At 40.2% G+C, this 13469-nt stretch overlaps 2 protein-coding genes across 2 annotated transcripts in view; one reads left to right on the plus strand and one right to left on the minus strand.

Moving 5' to 3' along the window:
* Positions 1-1444: 1444 nt before the first annotated feature.
* LOC145494074 (histone H2A.V) lies at positions 1445-3651 on the minus strand. The gene is made up of 5 exons (XM_081473539.1): positions 3570-3651; positions 3318-3392; positions 3107-3220; positions 2348-2477; positions 1445-1736 (listed from the first exon to the last, which is right to left on the minus strand). The coding sequence occupies exons 1-5, from the start codon at positions 3570-3572 to the stop codon at positions 1675-1677; spliced, it is 384 nt and encodes a 127-aa protein (XP_081329665.1). The 5' UTR covers positions 3573-3651; the 3' UTR covers positions 1445-1674.
* Positions 3652-6110: 2459 nt separating this feature from the next.
* Positions 6111-13469, plus strand: part of LOC145494317 (uncharacterized) — a 32416-nt gene continuing 25057 nt past the window's right edge. Inside the window, exons 1-4 of the mRNA XM_081473759.1 lie at positions 6111-7076; positions 7703-7848; positions 13007-13117; positions 13210-13312. Of these exons, the coding sequence (XP_081329885.1) occupies positions 6839-7076; positions 7703-7848; positions 13007-13117; positions 13210-13312 (598 nt within the window). The 5' untranslated portion in view covers positions 6111-6838. The remainder of the gene's footprint in view (positions 7077-7702; positions 7849-13006; positions 13118-13209; positions 13313-13469) is intronic.

Raw genomic sequence — 13469 nt, forward strand, 5'->3', positions numbered from 1 at the left:
ACCATGAGACCATCGCACAATTCATCAATTCAAAGGACTGGCCCCCAGTTTTGCTCCTATTTACCCATCTCCACATCCACAAGAGGACAATCTATCAAGGGGAGTGGAAACCAATATTTTGAGAGAGGGGGACATGAGTAAAAGAGGCTTTTGAACTGGTTTCCATGACAGCAAGGTCCTGATGTTTTGGAAGCAGAGGTGGCTATTACTGAAGAAAATATGGTACTTGCAAAATCTTCATCTTCTTAAGTGTTTACATTAGGTTCTGTAAACAAGCAGTCACATCCAATAAAATAAATATGAAAACATGTGATTTTAGATCTAGACCTAGTTTTTCAAGAAATGGGTGCTTTCTATTCAACCAAAACTTCTGGAAATTTTCAGTATGGGAAAAAATGGGACACAAATTTTGTGGGAAAGTTTCTAGAAAAGTTCAGGAGTCAGTGAATTTCCAAACTGAATACCACACAAATAGAGCAATTTCGATATATTAAAATTCAGCCAAACACAATAGACCTCAGCAAGAGGTTCCGGGGAATAAACCCAGCAAACTCTGTAGTTTTTCCTGTAGCGTCACACTGAGGTCTATTGTTTTAGGCTGAATTTTCATATACCAAAATTGGTCTTTTCTGCAAGAAAAAACAAAGACAGAATTTGCACTAGAAATTTCAGAAAAATTTGGGTCACCTAGTGAGGTTATCATCTTTTCCAGTTAAAACTGCTCCATTCATCACTGAAAAATGATCAGCTAAGGACAAGTTACATCCAGTCCTAAGAATATGCAACTGAAACTCACAAATCACTGTAATCAACAGAATAAATATCCTGCTTGATTTCTTATTTCATTAAAAATCCAGCCAGACAACAGGCAGTTACAACTCCAACAATATCAAGGCATCCTCCCTTATTAGAGGGAGTTCAAAAGCAAAGAACTAGAGCATAAACACATACAGTAGAGATAGTCACCCTTTTAAAAAGGGGGAACAGTAAGGCTAGCAAATCCAAAAGTGATGTTGCTGATAAATGAAAAACTAACAAGGGTCGTCCTTTCTGAACAATATAAAACTGAACAAAACAAGGTCAAAACTGCAGTAATCAGAGATGTCTTAGAAAACACTAAGCCAGCTCTGCTCATTCAGAAGCCCAGCTAGCTTTTCTGGCATTTGTAGCACCCAAAAAGCTTACCAAAGCCTTTGCTTTTGTGTGCTAATTTCTATTTCAGCCTGTGAAATACGATGGTAGCAAGCTGCATCCCAGAGTAATAAACACATAATCAAGAAAGGAGGGAAATTTTACACTAGGAAAAAGTTTGTCGCTTCCTAGACACTTGGGATATATAGCAGCGATATTACTATGATAACAAAGCAGAAAACAATCACAAAATTCAATGCAAAACTTCCGTAATTCACATCATTCTAAAATTTTCAGACACAAGCAACACAAGTTAAAAAGTGAATAGTGATCATTTTATTCAAACACATGATAAGATTACACAATAATAATTGTACATTTAATGTATAAATACAGCGATAACATAACGGGTTTTACTGGCGAAATAGCCGCAACAAAAGACAGAACTTTACTTTTCAACAAAGTGTGTAAGCAAAAACGTTTTGGAAGTCCCAATGAAACTGTACAGAGAATATAAAGTAAAAAGAAACTTAGAAATTTAGCTTATGTTGGCTTGTTGGCTCCTTTCTTGCCGATTAAACTCTTGTGAATGTGAGGGATAACACCTGTGAACAAGGCAAAAGTATTAGATTGCAGGGTTTGCTTTGTAAATTCTAACCAAAAAAACTGAACCAATATTTTCACTGGTGCCAAACAAACTGGGAATACAAAAATATTGTGTACCATCACCTTCACCCCTTGGTTTGGTGTACAACACTTTTAACTCCCAACTCATCAGCGTTACTCGTGAACTATTACTGAATCTGACGGTTACTAAAATCTTTCTATAAACTGTCCTCCTTTCAAAATCTGATGCATTTTTAAAATTATTATTATTGTTAATATTATTAACCAAGGTAGCCATTGTCACAGGGGAACAATAACGATTTTTCCCTTGTAAAATGTTATTACTGTAGGACAAGTAGGAAATAATCTGTAATCTGAAGCCTTGTCAATTGCCAAAACTAAATATAGCCTGTTTTAGCATTTTAACTGAAACGCTACTATCGCAAGAAATTATTTTACCACTTCCAAACATAACAGCCCTGAAAGCAGTTTAACAATGAGAGATACACTGTTCAACAATGGAACCCCTTTTGCAGTGAAATTTGCCACCACACCGTCGAAGTTCTAGAATGGACGATAAGAAACAAAAGAAATAATGATGTGAACTCACCTCCACCAGCGATGGTTGCTTTGATTAGCGAGTCGAGTTCCTCGTCACCTCGAATGGCGAGTTGTAAATGGCGTGGTGTTATACGCTTTACTTTTAAATCTTTGGAGGCATTTCCAGCCAACTCTAGAACCTAAAGCACACAAGTAAGAGTTTAAAAAACTCGTTTAGGCGAAAAACCAAAGTTTAACAGGTAAGAATCCACCCACAAATCAATGCTTTGTCACAAAGAAAACATCACGAACGAACTAAACCAAACATCAACCAAAGAAATTACAAAATGGCTCAAATTCGTTGCTGAACGACAAAAGTTTAGTTCAGAACTTGATTATGGCCAACTGAAAAGTGAAAAGGCACTTGAAATCATGAGATCAAAGTTAAAATTATCATTCAAAGGCGGTCACAAGAAAAGGACGCCATTGAAGATTTCAAATATGGCGGGAACTGTCGTTACTAGCGTAACAACGATTAGTTAGACTATTTTTCGACGAATTTCTGATCAAATTTTCATGATTTGATTGCAGGAATAAAGATGTACATTAGATTTTCACAAATGTGGTGAATTAACGGGTAAAGAGCAACGGAGAAATGGTACAACACAGATGCATATTTTAAATGATTTCAATATTCACAAACATTCAAACGCCCATATGAGTAACGAAGCGCTACGAATTTCTGAATTTGCCTGTCAACGTAAACAGCTTTCTGCGTTCAGTTTACTAAATGAATCTGTTACCTTGAAAATGGTGTTTAATTGCTTACCTCAGCAGTTAAATATTCGAGGATAGCTGCGCTGTAAACAGCGGCTGTAGCTCCGACGCGGCCATGACTTGTCGTTCGGTTCTTCAAATGTCTGTGAATACGACCCACTGGGAACTGTAAAGGCGACACACGTAAGATATACAGCAAAAACGAATAAAGAAGACCTTTGCAAAATTGAGTAACGATTCGCGATTTTCAAACGCCGACCTACCTGAAGTCCAGCCCTTGCTGAACGCGAAACGGCTTTAGCCTTTGCCTTGGAATCTTTGCCAGCTTTTCCTCCTGCCTGCAAAACCAAACAGTGAAACTTCGCGTGAAAAATATGAAACGTACGCCATGGTTTTAGCTCAAATGTATCGTCAATCAACAGTTAAAGAAAGGATGCACATTCTTTGAAATAAAATAGACTGAAAGCGTCGCCCAAAAAGCGGATGGAAACGGATGCAAAATCTCTACGACTTACCATCTCGACTCTTCGTAAATTTATGACGCGCCAACAAAACGACAACTGAAAAGCGCCAAAATTGAGCACGTCAATTTGAAAGTGAATTGGCCAATCAGAGACTACACTCGGAGTAATAACCAATCAAAAGCTGCTATCTTCCCGCCTGACTTTGAGCTCCAAATATGGATAATTGTTGAATGGAAACCTTGTGTAACAAAAGAATTATGATAATTATTATTGAAACTGATTGTTACGTTTGAAAATACTTTTTCGCCAAACTTTGCGGGGAATATAAAGCGCAAAAAAGTGCCAACTAACCCCAATTTATTTTTCCAATCTACTAGTTTCTCTGATTACTTCAGCGAAAAAATTATCTCGATTGATAAAAGCCCTGCGTATCTACAGGCGTTTGAGCATGTAACTTTAATGTTCACAACCGCGCAAAGGTGGGATCTGGGTCGGGCTACTAGTGACGTCACTACGGGAACCAGGCTAAAAACACTGAAGAGACTTTTGTCTGAGCTTCGAGGGCTGTCAAAACATTTTTGGGTTATTTGTGATTCAAAATATCATCTAGCATTACAATTCGGAGTCTAGCCAGGATTTGGAAGGCTGCGATGTATATATATATATATTTTTCCATTTCGAAGTGCGGGTCGCCAGTCGAGATCGCCGCGTTGAAATTTAGCCCAGGATCAGGATCGACAATTTGCCGGTCCATTTGGGTTATAAAGGTACAAATAATGGCCGAAGAGTTAACTTAAGAGTTACAAAAATGTCAATGAACAAGAAGAGTTTGTAATTTGACTTGACAGAACGTGCAGATTTCGGAGTGTCAAAACATTTTTAGATTCCCCGGCTTTAGCTTCGCACAGATCAGCCCACTCCTTTGGTCTTTTTCTCGTTTCTGGTCGAGTTTCATCGAGATAGAGGCATCGAATGTTGAGGAATACCCTACCCTACGCATCCGGCATTGCTACAGCCTCCAACGACACATCTTCCTTGCATTCTGCAACGATTTTGACACACACTATCGCACGCTCGCATATATTATTTTCAGAAACAAAATATTGTTATTCCCGAAATGACGTCAGAAGCCAACTCGTCCCATTCTCGCAATTCCTCGGCCGTGAACATGGAATAGGGCAATTTAACAAACTTTCAAAATTCATAAGAAAATAACGAAAATAGCTACAACGATTATTTTTTCGCAGTGGTGATCAGGAGAAAAAAAGAAATTTATATTAGCGAAAAAAAATTTTTGGGGTTGGTGGCACTTCGGAACAAATACAAAATTTGCCACAAAAATTTAGTTCGGAAAGCCGATTATAAGAAAATCGAACGAAAAGGCACTTGGCCACATTCATCCATTTGTAAAAACGTACGACTAACAAGGAGGGAGAGAGGGTAGTTTAACGAAAGAATCAGGCTGCAGATCCCCTAGTAATGAAGATTTTTAAAACTTTTGGGCAAAACGCTTATGGTTGAGAAAACAGTAAATTTGGCCGAAAACATTCCGAAAGGTTTCAAGGCTTGTAGGCTACTCTCTCTAACGTTAAATGTTTTTCTTGCCAAAACGGACTTAAAGTCAAATGATTTGAAGAATTTAGGTATTCTGTTTTGCAAAATCCAGTTACTGAAATATGTATCGTGGAAACTGTCACGATATGAATATTATTTCTATTCCCAACTTCCAGCAAAAAAATCAAAGCGAGCGAAGCTGACTTTTTTTGTGTGTGTGGTCTGGGTGGTTGAAACTGCGGAACCGTTTAGAACGGCTCCACAAACCGCCTTTTGTTAATTTCCTCTTGAAATTTTCGTTCAGCAAGAAATAACGTTCTCTTTTATCAAGAAAGATTCTGTCCAGTACCTTTGTCTTTCGAGCCTTTCTCAGCTACACGATAACAGGACAAAAAGTGAAGTCAAAACAAGCGCAGATTCTGTTTTTACTAGCCTGTTGCTTGAGATCGTAGAGTATGCGAGGTTTCAAACTAGCTATTTGTTTGGTATAAGAGCAGTTTAATTAGACGTGACAATTGTGAACGCTACTGTTTTTCCTGAAATTCGAGTGCGTTTATATCTTAAGTTCAACACTCACGTATCTGGGCATTTTGTAAATTTTTCGGGCAAAAAGACCACAAACTTCCCCCCCCCCCTCCCCCTTGAAGTCTGAAGTTGCCGCACGCCTGTGTTCAAATAGCCTGCGTGCAGGCTCACGTTGGAGCACAGGTGCCTTTTCACCAGACTCCACCCCGCTGGATAGCTTCAATCTTGGCCTATCGCGAGTATGACTCAAAGGTGAACCTGCTCGCTGGCTAGTGTTCAGACAGACAGCACGGTGAAAGATTTAAAGCTCTGCAGCTTATGGATCGTGCAAAAATATTGTAAAACTAAGTGAATATCAAATTAAACTTCATGCAAAGTATATGATAAAAGAATCAGTTCATTCCAGTAAGAATTAATCACATCTTTACAGTCTTATTCTAGACCCAACGCGGACACCAAAACACTTTTCAGAGCTAGGGTCCATTTTTCCTGGAAATAAATTGAATGATATTAAAATCGGTATTTTTTTCCAAGGATATACTCGTGGTTACGTAAGGAAATCGTCAAAGAAATCTTATGAATGTGAAGTAATATTGGCATTCGGTATCACTAAGCCCAAAAGCATCTCAACTGCGCCAGACAGTGTGATAGTGTGGAGACTGGGACAACGGAGCTGGTTCTCTCTTAAAGCTCAGTCTTGGTAACCCAAGAGCAGCGCCCGGAGTTGGGGCGAAATGGATTAATCCGCCCGAGCGACAGGGCGACGGCTCCTCTATCCTGGTCGAATTAGAATTTAGAGATGCTGGTTTTCTGGATGGAAAAAAGCCGGAGAACCCGGAGCAAAACCCTCGGAGCAAGGCAAGAACCAACAACAAACTCAACCCACATACCGGGCTGGAATCGAACCCGGGCAACATTGGTGGGAGGCGACGCGCTCTCACTACTGCGGCGGCCATCCATGCTGCGCCATCCCTGCTATTAAAAATTTACTTTTATTCCTATTACTGTTAAAATAAGCAAAAAAAAAACAATAACAATAATCGTGCAAGATTGACAACCTTTGTCCTAGCTGCTTAACATTCCAACACAAAGCATTTCGTGATCTGTTTCCTAGTTACATTCGTTTAATTCAGTGGACGTATTTGCAATGCACATTCTTTGAGATCGGATTGCAAACAGTAGGCACGATTACTTTCGCGACCGTACTAAGCGTACCGCTAAGACTAGCCTTAGTTCGGGAAATGGCGTCGTCTGAAAAGCAAATGATCCCTTTAGAAGATATCTCTCTGACTAATGAAGACTTACCGGACATCCACCAATCCTCGACTAGAGATTTGGTTGATGTCAAGCTTCCCTCAAGACCTCGACGAAAAGTTGTGATCATTGCAGGTGTTATTGCTGTGCCTATAGTTCTCGCTGTCGCAGGATCCCTGATTGGAAAATACGTTCCAAAGTACCTGAGCGAGGCAAATAGCAAATGTAAGTAATGATACACTTCTTATCACTGTACCTTGGTCGAAGCTTTCTATTTTAATTTTTACATGTAATTAAGCTGTCGCCATCAGTGTTCTTCAGTTGATACAGCCGGTTGTGTCTTTGGGTAAAAAGGCTAATAAATCTTAAACTTTTGAATCGACTTAGAATAAATTTATCAGACGTTTTTCCTCAGAAACGTTTGTACTGAAAACCTGAATTTGATACGCCAATTTTCTACCCTAGGGCCTGTTTCTCGAAAGCCCCGGAAAGTTTACGGGCCCGAAAAGCCATTTTTTGTTAATTGGTATTTTAAGACAGAGAGGTGTATACGCCTGAAACCTCTTGTACGGAATGGAACCTCTGTTTATACTAAGAATATGCGAATAAAACAGCTCTGTAATCATAGGGATTGAGATTTTGCTACAGCTTTCCGGGTGCGAAAGCTTTTCGGGACCTTCGATACAAACGGGCCCCTGCTCTGCCATGACCATATCTATTTACGAGACAGACCATAGCGTAGTCCGGACTTAGAGCAACTCGATCAGGTTTCTTCCCAGCGCTGAATTCTGGCTCCTATAACACACACATTTACTTGTTTTGACTTCACTTTTTGCCCCGTTATCGTGTAGCTGAGAAAGGCTCGAAAGACAAAGGAGAGCCAGAAGGAATCTTTCCCTCATCTTCTTCGAGCGGTAAGTGTTTGATAGAATCATACTTTGCGGAAGTATATGTACTCAGTTCGTTTGTTAACACTAGGAAAGAACGTGAGCAAAGGGGGAATTGAAACCGCATGCAACTTGATCTAGTGTAAATGTTTCCGCGTTTTGCTGATTAAATTTGATACCGTATTTTCTTGATCAAAACGCCGGGTTCGTCTCTCAAGTAAATTTGCAAAAAGGCCCTCAAGAAATTTATTATATTCCGGAGGTGTTATAAACGTCAAGTATATTTTTTTATGAGGTATATGGCTTTCAAATGTATCAGTAAAAACTCTCATAAACTCCAGCCTAGAATAAACTGCAAAAGGCACTGAAATAAACGCTGGATAAAAGAAGGCAAGTTTGAACTAAAATGCAATGGCATTTAATGGAGAAAACAAGGTACTGAATATACAAACTGAGTGCACTGTGTCAAAGGGGTGAAATCACTGATGAGTTTAATTTTGTGGGTAAAAGGCCGGTTAACTCAATATCAAAAAAATTGTGTCTTGAAATCGCGGAAAAATATTAAATTACACTTTATATCCTCTTCGTCTTTGTGTACCAGACGCATTTCGTGTTAATATTACGTATATACAATTCCTGAGAATTAAAATGAAGCAAACTTCTGTTGATAATGTCAGCATTAATTACTAAATTTGAGATACCGGTCCGTCTACTATTTTTCTTTACTTTGGAATTACTAACTACAGCTGAAAGTAGGTTTTGCTCGTAAGGCCGCAGTGTATTTATTTTCTTAGCTTAGTAAATACTAATAGTGGCCTAGCTACTGCATGTTGAAAGCCCGGTCGAGGGTAGAACTGTTGCAGTAGAAGTTTATAGTTTGGTTTGAACATATAATATTTCTTGAGCAAACAGTTGAAAACAAGAGGGGAAAACGCAAGCCGACATTGCTCGGTTGTTGTAGCACATGTACAGAATTCCCAAATCTACCTCATACAAATCCTGATGATTATTGTAGAGGCCCCGGCCGTTAATTCCACGTCACCATTTTCTCTTGACATAACTTAATGACTGTCCTGTCACAGGTATTCTCATTCAGGCTTCAGTGAAAACGGCATAAGCGTTTTATAGAGTTCTAAGACGATACAAAAATTAAAAACTCATTCTATTTAGCTATTTTCTCACTTGCGTGCAATTCCGAGCTAGTACCACTGAAATCTGTAGACAGGTCATGCAGACATGTAATAGAGTCGTGTAAACTAGGACTTTGGAAATGACTGTCCTGTCACAGGCATTCTCATTCAGGCTTCAGTAAAAACGGCATAAGCGTTTCATAGAGTTCTAAGACGATACAAAAATTGAAAACTAAACCTATTTAGCTGCTTTCTCACTTGCGTGCAATTCAGCTAGTACCAAATCTGTAGACAGGTCATGCAGACATATGATAAGGTTAAGCAAAGAGTCGTGTAACCTAGGACTTTGGAAACCGTCCAAGATAACTTAAACCAATTTTGTAACTGCCCCGGGGGAACTTCGATATAAAAAGGACGGGGTTGTTTGTCGGAAATTTTGAAATAGCGGCTGAACTACGACTACTTTTATAGTTATGTACTACCTGTTCGTCTTGAATACGTTCCGCTATTATGACAGAGAGCAAAACTAAGACTGTATTTTTTTCTCTGTAATGAAAACCGTTGCAAAGCCAAATAATTGATGAGCGGCCGAATCTTTCATATCACTTTAAAGATTTCAATACGACCTAATCACGGCATCTTACATCGATGGTGACTTAAATTTTCACTGTGTTTTTGCTCAAAAAAACATGGCAATAAAGGTTTAACTACCTTTGCTAAAAAAGGTAGCGTGACGCGTGCGCATTGATCGTGACACTTGCCACGGAAAAATGGATGCAGATTTGCGACCACTTTGTAAACATGTTAGCAGCATCGTCTGTTTGAAAACTGAGGGAGCTTGTCAAATTTCTTTTATGTCTCGGCATTCATGGGGAAGCACTGAAACGTCAAATGCGCTCTCATGGAAACTTCAATGGCAAGCCTGTAGTTTATCCAGAACTGCTTGTCTTAGAGCTGTTTTCGAAAGTAGTTCTCACTTGCTACTACGTTGCGCGATTAGTTTAGAAACCTCGCACCCCTTTTTAACTTGGAAAATCTTTTCCAAGATGTAGTGGTGAAGCAATTTCACTCCATCACTCCTTCACTCTGTCACTTCCTGTTAGACCTCCGGGGGGCGGGGAATGAGGGGAACTCCCATATGAAAAGGTCAGGGATGCTCGTCGGGAAATTTGAATTTAACTCCTAAAGGAGACTAATATGGGAGTTACTCGAGCTTTATTAGACCCCTAAAAGATACCACTTAAAACGGAATAGGTTTGATTACTAATTACCGCCGACCGGTTAGCTCAGTTGGTAGAGCGTCGGACTACCGTGCGGGTGGTCTCGGGTTCGAGCCCCAGACCGGACCAACACTCAGGGTCTTAAAATAACTGAGGAGAATATGCTGCCTTTGCAATGACATCTGCAAATGGTTAGATATTCTAGTCTTCTTGGATAAGGACGATAAACCGTAGGCCCCGTCTCCTGCATCTTCACTGTTATGGTCAGCAGGGGACGTTAAAGAACCCACACACTCATCGTAAAGAGCAGGGCACGAAGTTCCCGGTTTTGTGTCTGGTCTTTGCCCATTGTGCTGTAGAAATGCTCGGAGAGTTTAGCTGTTAAAGCTACTCTACAATCCGAGGGTAAATAAAGTATACTACTACTACTACTACTACTACTACTACTACTACTACTACTACTACTACTACTACTACTACTACTACTACTACTACTGCTGCTGCTGCTGCCGCTGCTGCTGCTGCTGCTGCGGCTGCCGCTGCTGCTGCTCCTCCTGCTGCTGCTGCTGCTGCTGCTGCTCCTGTTGCTCCCGCTCCTGCTCCTCCTCCTCCTCGCTGCTGCTGCTGCTAACTAGCCGCTGTTCAAAAAAGGATCCCGCGTGCACTTGTAGACCTGACTCGCGTACTCGAAAGATCATGAACGGAAATCAAGCCTAAAAAAAAAAACTTAAATGAGAGCGTCTCTTTTATTTATTATTTTTTTGAGTGCACCCTAAAGGATACTTTGACAGCTAAAAATGGTACCCGAGACGACGGGCATCCCCGACCTTTTCATATTGGAGTTCCCTCCAGGGTTTCGAACATCCGCAGTTTAAGGCCGCTTCATAGTCGCTTGCACCGTGTCACGTTAGTTATTCTTCGAGATTCTAAGGGTGTATATACAAGTCCACGACCCGTGCGACTCGTGGGAGTCGTACGGGTCGTGAAACAATGGTTTACGAGTCGTACAGTTGGTGAACTCTATATCATTAGAGATTTTAAGAGCGTATATACAAGTCCACGACCCGTACGACTCGTAGGAGTCGAACGACTCTACATACAGTGTATACTCGTCGGAGTCATAAAAGCGTTAATTGGAATTTATATTCCTCCTTCTAAAAATGTGAATGCCCCAAAGCGCGAAACACGATGAATATTTTTGTTCTCAAAGCCTGACAAAGTACAACCGAAAAGCGCTAAATACAGTGTATACTCGTCGGAGTCCCTAAAGCGGGAGAGTTCAAAAGCGCTAATTAGAATGTTTATCCCTCGTTCTAAACGTGAACGCCCAAAAGCGCAAAACAGTACAGTGAAATAATACAGTGAAAACTCTATTAAGCGGACCCCCAATTAAGCGGACACCCTCTACCCTCTAGCGTACACTTTGCCTGGTCCCGAAATTAACGTGTTACATTTTCCTTCATAACGAACCCCTATTTAGCGGACACCTCTATTAAGCGGACGCGTACACTAAAATAAATTGTAGTAGGCTAATTTCAATTGTTAAAAACCTCTATTAAGCGGACACCGGACTGAATTGACAATGTGGGACTGGATTACGTCCTTAAAATAGTCGATTAAATGTACCTTTATCATCGTTGCTGTATGGAAAGGGCATTATTACCAACAAATTAAAGTTGGTAATGAAAGCTGATGAACTTGAACTCTGGATAGCTTCGTTAACAACCTAGAACTTTATTGCAGTACAGAGGAACCGTTAAATTTTAATCTTTAACAAGCATTACGCAATTGTTATAAACCTTTATTCAGCGGACACCCTCTATTAAGCGAACACTCGGGAAGGTCCCGAGGGTGTCCGCTTAATAGAGGTTTAACTGTATTCTTTGTTCTCAAAGCGTGAGAGCCCAATAGCGCTGTATATAGTGTATACTCTTCGGATTTCTAAAGTAAGAGAGTCCAAAAGCGCTAATGAGAATGTATATTTCTCGTTCTAAAATCGTGAATACCGCAAAGCGCAAAACACGATGAATATTTTTCGTTCTCAAAGCCTGACAAAGTACAGCCGAAAAGCGTTATGTACAGTGTATGCTTGTCGGAGTCCTAAAGCTGGAGACTTCAAAAGCGCTAATTAGAATAAAACAAAAATAAAAATAAATCACTTTATCTAAGTGTTGAAGTGTTTAGCACAACTGTACTAATTGAGGACACTGAAATGAGCAAACAAATATTGTAAATTGAACAGAAACTTGTTAAAAATCCCAACTGGCGGGAGACTGACCAGTTGGCTATTTACAAAGCGTGTAGGAGTTGAATCTGGGACCACCAAACACAAATACATCCAGTGGCAGTGTATATTCCTCCTTCTAAAAATGTGAATGCCCCAAAGCGCGAAAAACGATTAATATTTTTGTTCTCAAAGCGTGACAAAGTACAGCAGAAAAGCGCTAAATACAGTGAATACTCGTCGGAGTCCGTAAAGCTGGGAGGAGACTTAACAATCACTAAATAGAGCGTATATTCCTCGTTTTAAAAGTGTTAGAGCATAAAAATGTTAACTCCCAATGTCCCCATGTATGTCAGTTTAACAAATTGACATTAGTTTTTCAAGCGTCTGTCCTGTTATTGATCATGAATTTCGTCATAACATTGTCAAAATAGCTGTGGATCCACGAGGCTCTAAAGCTGCCCCTGCTGTTTTGAGGATTAAGCACATTTAAACATTATACACGAACTGACACGACTTGTATAATGGCATCTTCCCGTTTCGCACGACTCGTACATTGTAGATAGCGCTATTGCGCTCTCATGCTTTGAGAACGAAGAATGTTCATCGTGTTTTGTGCTTTGGGAATTTACGTTTCGAACGAGGAATATACATTGTCCTTAGCATGTTTGTCTCACTTATCATTGGTATGCAGTTCACCAACTGTACGACTCGTAAACCATTGTACGGAGCGTACGGGTCGTACTGTCGAGATAGAAGAGCCAATGATATGCGGGTCACCATTGTTCCACGACCTGTACGACTCGTAAACCATTGTTTTACGACCCGTAGGACTGGTACGAGTCGTACGGGTCGTGGATTTGTATGTACATTCTAATTCTCTCTAATGATACACAGTTCACCAACTGTATGGCTCGTAAACCATTGTTTCACGACCTGTACGGGTCGTACGAGTCGTACGGGTCGTGTTCAGCCATTGACGGGTCGTATCTGTTTGACAGTATTGGACAAGGATGGAAAGGGATCAGCTTAATTTTGCAACTCTAGATTAGGCGCCAAAAACCTCTACCCTATCCCAGACTAGCTATTTTTAATGCAGAAACTTTATCACTATCGTAGTCCAACATACGCTAACTAAACCAGTATGATCTTAAAAA

Source organism: Orbicella franksi, chromosome 8 (genome assembly GCF_964199315.1).
Source record: "Orbicella franksi chromosome 8, jaOrbFran1.1, whole genome shotgun sequence".
NCBI classification, from domain to species: Eukaryota; Metazoa; Cnidaria; class Anthozoa; order Scleractinia; family Merulinidae; genus Orbicella; species Orbicella franksi.

Coding starts and splice junctions, on each gene's coding strand:
- LOC145494074 (XM_081473539.1), bottom strand. Junction 3,221..3,317: donor CAGCAAGGGCTGGACTTCAG/GTAGGTCGGCGT, acceptor TCGCCTTTACAG/TTCCCAGTGGGTCGTATTCA. Junction 2,478..3,106: donor TCGAATATTTAACTGCTGAG/GTAAGCAATTAA, acceptor TGTGTGCTTTAG/GTTCTAGAGTTGGCTGGAAA.